General features: G+C 53.2%; 1 protein-coding gene across 4 annotated transcripts in view; it reads right to left on the bottom strand.

Annotated features, from left to right (window-relative positions):
* Nucleotides 1-902: 902 nt before the first annotated feature.
* CGNL1 (cingulin like 1) overlaps nucleotides 903-9,976 on the bottom strand; it is a 163,758-nt gene continuing 154,684 nt past the window's right edge. For all 4 annotated transcript variants that reach the window (XM_072738628.1, XM_072738627.1, XM_072738630.1 and 1 more), the window contains 5 exons: nucleotides 7,389-7,472; nucleotides 6,610-6,734; nucleotides 5,578-5,686; nucleotides 5,088-5,251; nucleotides 903-4,005 (listed from right to left, as the gene is read on the bottom strand). In XM_072738628.1, coding sequence (XP_072594729.1) covers nucleotides 3,873-4,005; nucleotides 5,088-5,251; nucleotides 5,578-5,686; nucleotides 6,610-6,734; nucleotides 7,389-7,472 — 615 coding nt within the window. In that variant the 3' untranslated portion in view covers nucleotides 903-3,872. The remainder of the gene's footprint in view (nucleotides 4,006-5,087; nucleotides 5,252-5,577; nucleotides 5,687-6,609; nucleotides 6,735-7,388; nucleotides 7,473-9,976) is intronic.

Here is a 9,976-nt window from a genome sequence, read left to right as displayed (position 1 = left end):
AGCCAGGACCACCTTCAGGACCAGAGGCATGAGGAGGAAGTATGGTCACCCAAGTCCTGTGGGAGCTGGAGTCATGAGGGACCCTTCTCCCCGCCCACTCCACACCCCCACCACAGGAGCCACAGCCAAAAATGGTGCACCAAGCAGGGAATGGTAACAGAAGCATCCACCCCCACCTGCTCCTATTGGCTGACCCGACAGAGCGGCCACAGGGCATGGAGGGGCCCTGGGCCTGCAAGGATGGAGGACAGGGTAGAGAATGTATCTGAGGATGAAGGAAGAGCAGTGTAGGTCCCTTTCGTGGTGAAGTACCCCTTTCTTGTAAAATGGGGACCCTGGTACTTGCTGTCAGCCTGCTGTCAGTCAAGAGAGATCACGTATAAGGACGCCGGGGTGGCTCAGCGGTTGAGCACCTGCCTTCGGCTCAGGGCGTGATCCTGGGCTCCTGGGTTGAGTCCTGCATCGGGCTCCTCGCAGGGAGCCTGCTTCTCCCTCTGCCTCTCTCTCTGTGTCTCTCATGTATAAATAAATAAAATCTTTTACAAAGAGAGATCATGTATAAACTCTGATCATAGGAGAACCCACTTTTAGGAACAAGGAATAAACAGGGCGTGTCTGTTTATTCTCAGTTAACTAACGCACTTTCCATTTTGCCTTTTTCTGCAAATGGGCAGACTGGGTTTTGTAGAACATTGCCATCTGCAGGCGCATGAATTCTCTGTGTTTACTGACTGACCCACTCTTGCTCTTCTAATTTCAGAAACCGGTTCTGGGAGTGAAATGCCACCAAATTCCACTTCCTCAAGCAGCTTCCCGCCACCATTCACCTTGGCTGTTTCTTGGTGGGCACAGAGCCAAGCTCTGGAGAAAACAAGGAGTCAAAATAATGGGAGAGTCAAGAGTCCTGTCGGGTGACACCATTTATTGAAAGGCAACCTTGCTTTATCCAGTTCACGTACATGGAGGTAGCTGCACACAAACGTCTCTTCCCCATGACAAATCAAAGCAATCAAACATACCCGAAAGCCGAAGCACAACAGAATAAGCCTCTTGCCTTTGTCAAATGACACTCCGAAGCAGGGGGGAAAAATTATAAAGGTATACGATGATTGTCTCCTCAGCATTGCATTTGGCCACATATTTGTTTATTAAATAAATTTTTTTTTCTTTTTAAGCTAGCTAAATATTCTTGAGTAGGGTTAGTTCTTAAAGCAATGAACAAAAATATGAGTATATAATAAAATCAAAGAATGATAGCATGTCAGAGCTGGAAAGGAAGGACCTTGCGCCCTGGTCCTCATTTATTCCAGGCAATCTTGGGCTCTGGGAGCACACGCCCCATCAAAGTCACCCCCTGTCAAAGTCACAGGGCAAGAAGAGTGAGGACTTAAAACATCTCTCAAGTCCCAGTCCAATGTTCTTCCCACCCCGCTACACTGCATGATGCCTCAGTGCCAGCACCATTCCCCGGGAGGATGATGCATTTAACGTTTACGACGGCCCGTCCTTTACCGTAAGGATGCAACCCTTTTGAACAGTGACTTGTGTTCTCTTTCCGTTGGCATTTTTGCTTCTTGTAGCCAAGCCTCATAGCTACCACAAGGAACTGGCCGGAAACAGTGGCAGTGACTTTCTCACAAATCCAAGATAGACACTCACCACCACCACCCCCAAAGTTCTTGCATCTTCCGATCTTCTCATCTCCCACCTGTAGTTATGAGTGGGCTGAGGCATTTTTAGGCAGAGTTCTTGGCAAATATCTAATGATAGTGGAACCAGCAGGGACAAGACTCTACTGAGGGTCCAAGAACCCCCCTGGGAATTCCAGTGAGTCAGGCTTGTTGTGTCCCCAGGAGGACAGAGGGGCTCCAGGGCTGGGTATGGAGGGGCTCAGCCTCTGCATCCATTTGTCATTGCCCCCTTTCCCCGAACCACACTCCGGGAGGGGATCTGGATCTCTTACGGAATATCCCAGTGCCAAGGACTGCGTCTGACACATGGCGGATGCCTAATAACTGTTAAATGAATGAACAGCGAAAGGGAGGAATCTCTCCACACCTCAAATGAGTAAGTAGAGGCAAGAACCACTCCAAGGCAGCAGAGGTGGAAGAGGGCTTGGCTCTTGTGGCTCCAGGAGCCTCATCAGGTGGGGAGGGAGGATGGTGACACCTGCCCATAAACCAGGCTGATCACTCTGAATCCTGTTTGGTGGGATTTGTGACCTGGGGTAGGCAGGGCACTGAAACTCCCTGCTCCTCATGGTAACTGCCACAGAGCTCTCTGGTCCAGGGGCTTCTCCTCTTAGGACACTTGGGGACACTGCCGACACAACTGAATACTATCACCTTGCCCCCCGTATACACACACACACACACATCCTACACGGTTCTCTCCCTGGCTGTGACCCAACTGAGCTGCCTGCTTTACACCCTGACCCTGACCCTGACCTGTGGGGGCCCAGTGTGGCTGGACTCGGCCTCTGGACATACCTGGGAATAGTCAGAGAGGGAGGGGACACCAGGAAGGCCAGGAGGAAGGACCGGGATACTGCAGGACTGCAAGTTCCCAATTCCATGCTCCCTGTAATGCTGTCCCAGCAACATGATCTCATCCCAGACCTCACCCGACCCCAGTTATTTTGTGCCTGGTGCCGGCTGATGTCCCTCTGTCCCAGGAAGCTGGGAGGAGCCTTCCAGTCTGCACAGACACACCTCCTGTCTTTGATTTTTTCCCCTCGCTTTCCTGACATAAACTTGAACTCCAGCTCAATCTGCACCTTGTCTACACATCCCCCAGCTTTCAAGAACTTCCCTTTCTTCCCTCCCCCCCACACCCTGCTTACTTCCTCTCTTCCCTCTCCCTGTGACCTCCTGGACACTGCCCACCCCTTCTTCACATGTACGTCCAGGAGCCTTGACCCAAGCCCTTCCACTCCTCACCCAGCAACCACCAGGCAGAGGAGGTTACTTGGAGGCCTGATGTGGATGGAGGGAGGAAAGGACCCATAAGAAATGACAGGAGGACCTCAACCCTCCAGAAACCACATCATTTGTCAAAAACTTTACTTAAAAGTCTCCCTACCCCACAACTGTGGGAAAGAAATTGCAGTTGATGACTGAGAACTGGTCTCAGCATGGTCCAGAAATTTTAACAAAATTCTAAATAAAATAAGTAACTGAGGGATAGTGGCCCCCATGGGGCCACAGACACATGCGACCTTCTGACTTTCTCTCCCTTCATAAGCTGTTCAAGACCACTTGCGTTTCTCTCCTGAGGCTCAAATGTTCCTTGTCCCAACAATTCCTTTTCTCCATCTCTGATGTCGAAAGTAGTCTGCATTCTACTCTCTCATCTCTGTGTCTTAATACTTAAAATCTAGTAGCTACACATTTTAAAAAATAGTAAGACAGATGTGTGTGTGGAGTTTACAAACAAGCCGCCCTACGAAGCTTCCGTAACATTCCACGATGGAGCAGCAGCAGCTCAGGAGAATCTGGATTAAAATATGTACAGTCTATACACCATCTCCTCCCCTGCACAAGGGCTATTAAATAACAACTAGCATTTTGGACCCTTTCCCTTGGCAAGGGGAAGTAGGAGGGGGCAGGAGCACCCCTGCAAAGGGTGCCGGCGGACAGCTGTGCGGAACCAGGGCTTCCTCCTGCCAAATTATATTCTCCGAACCCCACGGTGAGTGGTGGCTCCTATGCGATGTGGAGGAAGGAATCGGCCTCTGCAAAGAAGAGGTGCACAGGGCTCCGGGGCTCCGGGGCTCTGGGTCTCTGGTCTCCGCTCCGCACAGACGCCACCTCTCCCGCTCCCCGCTGCGGGGCCCTGTGACATGTGACGGGCCACCGCCGCAGCCCCGGGACTCAGATCTGGCTGGTGGCAGCGCTGTCCTTGGGGAAGATGTAGCTCAGCGGCGCCTCGTGGAGGCTCCCCCCGTCCGTACTGAGGTCATCATCGTCCGTGTCGTCCAGCACTTTGCTCGGCAGCTTCTTGAGTCTGCTGAGACAACAGGGGGCATGTGTCCGGGTCCTGGGCTGCAGCTGGTCTTTCAGGGGATGGCGGGAGGGTCTGGGGCTCCCCTCTCCCCACCCCGCTGGCTGGGACAGAAGCACACGAACCGGTCGGTCTGCACCTGATGGTTCCGTGAGCGACAGGGAACAAACTTGCCCATGGCAGCTGGCGAGAGGAGGGCTGGACAGGGCTGGGACAAGCTCAGTAGTACCGATGCTTCCTTTGACCTCGAGCTATACTACGTCTCGTCAGGGCGCCGTTATTGATCGAGTCTTAATTGATAAGTTTGGTATCTTGTTGACCATGGGTTGTTTGCATTCACTTTTTACAATATGACATTAATTATTTATCTTGATTACTGAGATTTTTGGTGCCCCCTTACATGGTGCACCCCAATGCCAGCCCCGGGGCCAGGTTCTTGATAGACAGGTCCTATTTACAGAATTCTCAACAGGGCTGGGGTCCCTGTCCATTTACAAGAGAACCACCCATGCTGCCAGCATTGTCAGCCTCTGAGAAAGGCTCAGCTCTATGTATGAATATGAAAACCAACCTCGCCCTGCACCCCAGGGACCCTAGGGCAGGGAAGTGACCCCCTAACTCCAGGCCCCTTATGATCACGACAGGGGAGCTTTAGAAGCAGTTCTCTCCTGAGACCAGGTCCAAGACAGTCTAGTCTTTATGAGGGTATGAACCCAAACCTTATTGTATTTCTCCTTAAAAGCAGGAGTCCTAAGGGCTGGTCTAGGAGCTGCCCCCTCCAGGGTGGTATGAGCTAGGCCTCCTGCTCTGAGCTTGTTTCCCCTTATGGACAAGAGGGATGAAATCTGCCTGCCTGACATCAGGGGGCGGGGGGAGGGACACATGTGCGATCCTACTGAACATGTGTAGGGTGACCGAAGTGGACGTGGCCACTCTCATCTCTAGGATGGGGTAACTCCGAAAGGCGACAACAAGGAACCACTGCTGATGCTCAGACACCAGCAGTGAGAATGCCCTGACAGTGTCAAGCTCTCCTCAAATGTCAGGGGGATCATGGTCCTTGTGGGGCTACCACACTCGCCCACCTTAGATCCTTCTTCATGGAATTGAGTTGTCCCTGCAGCTGCTCATTCACATCCATCTGCTCCTCCAGCTCCCTCTGCAGCTTCTTTTTAGAACTTTCTAGTCTGTCGATCTCCTCCTCGGCCTCCTCTACTTGTCGTTTCATTGCCTTCAAGCGCAAGCTCAGCTGCATTGGGAGAGAAGGCAGGTTAAGTGCTGGCTGGTGGCCCAGCCCAGCTGGGATGGAAAAGAGTCCAGCACAGAGAGGTCAGCGGCCCAGCCACCATCTCCCCAGGCACCAAGAGGTGGCAAAGGGAGCAACCAGTCTCAGCTCTGGGGCTGAGGGCTGCTGAGCCCCCCACTAAAGTAGGCTAGAAAGGCCCCATTTTTCTATGATGTACCTGGGGAGAGGAGAAAACAGGAAGTCTCAGCCTCCACAACTGTATCACCCATTCACCCATTCACTCACCCGCCCGGGGCATAAAATCTCATCTGAGAAAGAGGGGCCCTCACCTGGTCCTTCTGATCAGTCAGAGACAGGTGCTCATCGTCCACTTGCATCACTAGCTCCTTCACCTTCCGCTCCAGCCGTCGGTTGCTGAGCTGGAGGCTGGCCCGGTCCCTGGAAGGGCAGGGGGAACAGAACCGAGGACTGTCTCATCCAGCCCCACAGGAGGCCCAGGCCAGGCTGTGGAGGAAGGGAAGCTCCAGCCAGGTGGCCTGGTCAGTTCGAAGCTTAGAGTTGGAGACATGCAGAACCCGGTCCAGGAGGAAAGGGCTACTCCCTGGACCAGTGAGGAAATGGAGGCTCTATCAAGGGCAGTGACTTGCCTGAGGCCACAGGGCCGCCTGCCCTTAGTCCTTCCAGGCTTTACTTTGTACAGCAGAGGGTCCTTGGCTGCCAGAGCGTAAGCATTATGGGTCTATTCCAGGCTGCTCCAGCCCAGTCCCAAAGGCCTACTGAAAATGGATACGTATAATGCTGTCACCCCTTCTAGGAAGCTGAAGAGCCAGGAGTAATAACGGAGACCGGTCAAGCTCAACCTGGTGCTGGGCCTTGGGCCATGATCTTGGAGACAGCTGCAGAGAATCTGCTGAAAAGGACTGCGGCCCTCTGCTTCCAAGTGCCTTCCACCCACGGGGGGGGGGGGGGGGGGGGGGGGGGCGCTGCCCATTTCTGAGACAGCACTGGGCCTCTGCTCCAATACCTCTGGCTCCGGAATACAGACAACCCCTGCCTGTAATTGAGCTCAAACCTGAGAGCTTATGAGGCAGCCTGGCATGCTGAGGGGAGGAACAGTCAGCACAGCGGGGAAGCTGTGGACTAGGCGTGGAAGTCCTGCGCTAGTCCCACTGACCAGCTCTGCGACCTTCCTCGAGTACTTGCTGGATGGTCTTGGTTTTCTCGTCTATTGTACTTTGTACTTACTCTACCTTCCTCACATGAAGGCTTGTGAGGACAGGAAGAGACACAAATGGGAAAGCGCTCTGTAGTGTGACCACGACTGCTCGCCAGGCCTCTGCACCACAGCTGGCCAGGCTCACCTCTCCTCGTTTTCCAGACGGTCCTCCAGCTCGGCGATCCTGGCCTCCATCTGCACCACCAGCCCCTCTTTGCTGGACCTGTAGGAGCCTTCCAGATGGATAATCCGGCTCTTTAAATCTTTGTTCTAGAATCAGACAGGGATGCTGTGAGGGGTTGTGGATCTGCCATGCTCTATGTACAGGGTAGAGCCAGCAAGTGGACAACAACCACAGTAAGCCTGCCATCCGCACAGGATGCTGGGCCCCGGGGGACCTGGGGAAGCCAGGAATGTCTCCAGGAAAGGCCTTGCACTCAGCATCTGGCAGGCTAAGAAAAGAGATTCTAACACGTTCCCTTAAGAGCCCAGGTGAATTCTTTGGCTGTCACAGGACTCCTGGACATCAGGCAAACAGGCGTAGCCTTCTTCTTTTATAAACCTATGGGGAGGTGGGGACGGCAGGAGAAATAGGCTCCTTTGCCAATATCATATATGATATTCAATGAAGAATTTACATGAAAGGCATATAAAAGAATGATTCCAATAAGCTCTGTTGGCAACTCATGGCTCTTTTTCATTGCCTTTATGTCAAAACTTAGCCCTCTTAGGATCCAGAAGACACCACCTGCAATTCCCCTCCTCCCAACTGCTCAACTTCCAAGCAGATTTAAATGATTGGGAAAACCTCTCTGGAAAGGCATTCAGAACACCTCCAGCTCTCAGATGAGTTATGCCCCACAGTTCTTGGGGTGCCATGCAAAGGCAACCCCGCCAAGGGGTCTAATCCAAAACCAGCCTCACCTGCCTCTCCAAGGAAATCTTGTCACACTCCAAGTCCTGCTTGAGAGCTCTTTCCTGCAGGAGCTCGCTCCTCATCTGCTCCATCTGTACCAAGCAGAACAAAGCCGAGTAGTTAGAGGGGCTGTCTCTACATCCTTCATGCTGAAATGGTCCGTGGGTACCAGATTCCAACCACCAAGCCAGCTCCTCTTCAGCACACAGTCTCCTCTCGGAGGCCGGAGCTGCTTCTTAGATACTCTTGGTTTCAATGATCATTGCAAAGACAATGATACAAACAACAGTAGTGGTCATAGCAAACCCTGCTGTCATTGGCTCAACTGGATACCCTGAAGTCCTAACCCTTAGTACCTAAGGTATGACTTTATTTGGAAATAGGGGTTTTCCAGAGGTAACCAAACTCAAGTGAGGTCATTAGGGTGAGCCCTAGTCCAACATGACTAGGGTTTTACAAAAAGGGGGAAATTTGGATACAGGGACAGACATGCACCCAAAAAAGGCAGCTGCATGAAGAGAGACACAGGGAGAATGTCATGTGAGGATGGAGGACTTTAGGGAGGCATTTATTGTCAGGGAGTGCTAAAGAGCCAGAACACTTCCAGGAGTCTGGAAGAAACAACAGAGAATTCTTCTACCAGTCCAAGGGGAGCATGGCTCTGCTGACACTTTAATTTCAGACATCTGGCCTCCAGAACTGTGAAAAAATACATTTCTGTTGTTCTAGGCCACCCCGTTGATGGTACTTTGTTACAGCAGCTCTAGAAAATTGGTATCACCTGCTCAGTACTCTACAAGCACCAACCTATCATGTCCCCACAACCACCCCAAGAAGTAGGTAATTCTATCTCTGCAGAAGGCACTGGGAGATGCTCATCAACTTGTATGGTGACCAACCATCCCAGCCTGCTTGCCCAGGACTGAGGATGTTCTCAGGATACAGGACTTCCAATGGCTGACACCGACTATCCGAGCAAATCCGGATGAATCCGTGATCCAGCTTGCTGGAGATCTACACAACTAGGAAGAGGGGAGCTAGTGTTCACGTGAGTTCCTGACTGCTACATGACCAAGTTCAAACTTCAGAAAAGGCTTCTACACTTAGCATATCGCAGACGCTGCTAGATTTTCCCTTCGTGTGCCAGAAACAAAAGTCAGCAAGAACACTGGGCGGCTCCAGGTGACCTGGCAAAGGCTAAATGTTACTGAGGATTTCGTCTGTGTTAATAGGAAATGAGCCGAGCTGAGCAGTACCCAGAAAGAAATCCTGTGGCCTGCCTCTGTTCCGATCTCCAGCAGGCTTTCAGCTGCAGTGAACTGGGCTCCAGAGCCCAGTTCCCAGGACTGTCCAGCAGAGGGCAGCCTGAAGAGGCCGTAAGGACAGGGTGACCCAGTAAATAACACCACCCTACCTTCATAAGGTAGGGGTTCAGCCTGGGTAAGAGGTGCACCCAAGATACTCCCTGGATGCCCGGGGAGCACCTGTAACAGTCTCACCGGCCTGGTCTCCACTTGCATTTGCACCACTTGCACAAGTACCTGAATAAACGAAAAGCCCAGCCCTGCCCCACCTTCTGCCAGAAGAGCAGGACCTGGGGCGGGGGGCGGGGGGTAGCTGGGGGTAGCCCTCCCCCCCTTCTGCCAGAAGAGCAGGAGCTGGGGGGGGGCCCAGAATAATAAGAGGAAGACTGCCCACCCTGGGTGGGGCTCCCATCTCCCACTAACCCTGCACCTGTGCGAGCACTGAATGACAGCAGCGAGGTATGGGTGGCCCAAGAGTGGGTGACAGGGAGTGCTGAGGAATAAGGCTGGGACTCTGCCCACAGGTGAGGAAGAACCTGTGTGATCGAAACCAAAAACATATTTTTGCATCTCTGAGTGAAGGCTTCTATGTCAGGGGGATTTAGAATTTGACAGCAGGGGACACTGATGCCTGGGGAGGTTATGCAGGTCACCGGAGACAGCAGGACTAGAATCCAGACCAAGCCTACCCACATCCCACTACTCCATCTGCCCTGGCTCCCTGGACCAACCTGATGCAAAGGCTTCAAACGGATTTTGGGTTCAAATACAGTGGTCACGTAAAACAGCAAGACCTGGGAAGAAGGCAATCTCCTCGGGACGCTCTTGTATGCAGCAGGGAAAAAATGCCAGCGATGCTAAGGGTCAGCGGCAGAGCACTGAGAATTCTCCCCGAGGCCGGCTCCCACCTGCCTGGGCCCAGAGCCCTCGAGAACCACCTGCAGAGGCCTTGGAATATTCCTGCAACTGCCGTCCGGGCACAAAGTGCACAGCTAACGAATGCAGGCTCACAGCCCCACCGCGCACAGGGCGTCGGCGTGGCTGGGCCGCGGGACTGCCACGTGCCTCCTGCAGGAGAGGTGGCCTTCACGCCGGGGGCAGAGGCCAGCACGTGACTGACGACATGGTCAAACTGTCACCGAGATGGGAAGTAACTACGCAGACGAGCAGCGGAGGCCTGGAGGCCCGGAGGCCTGGAGGCCCGGAGGCCCGGCTTCTCCTCGGGCCCTGAGTTCACTTCTGCGTGACTTCAGTCACCTCACCTCCGGGGGGCAGGCTCTCTCCTAAAACAA

This window comes from Vulpes vulpes, chromosome 15 (genome assembly GCF_048418805.1).
Source record: "Vulpes vulpes isolate BD-2025 chromosome 15, VulVul3, whole genome shotgun sequence".
NCBI classification, from domain to species: Eukaryota; Metazoa; Chordata; class Mammalia; order Carnivora; family Canidae; genus Vulpes; species Vulpes vulpes.
This window is presented reverse-complemented; position numbering and strand designations above follow the sequence as displayed.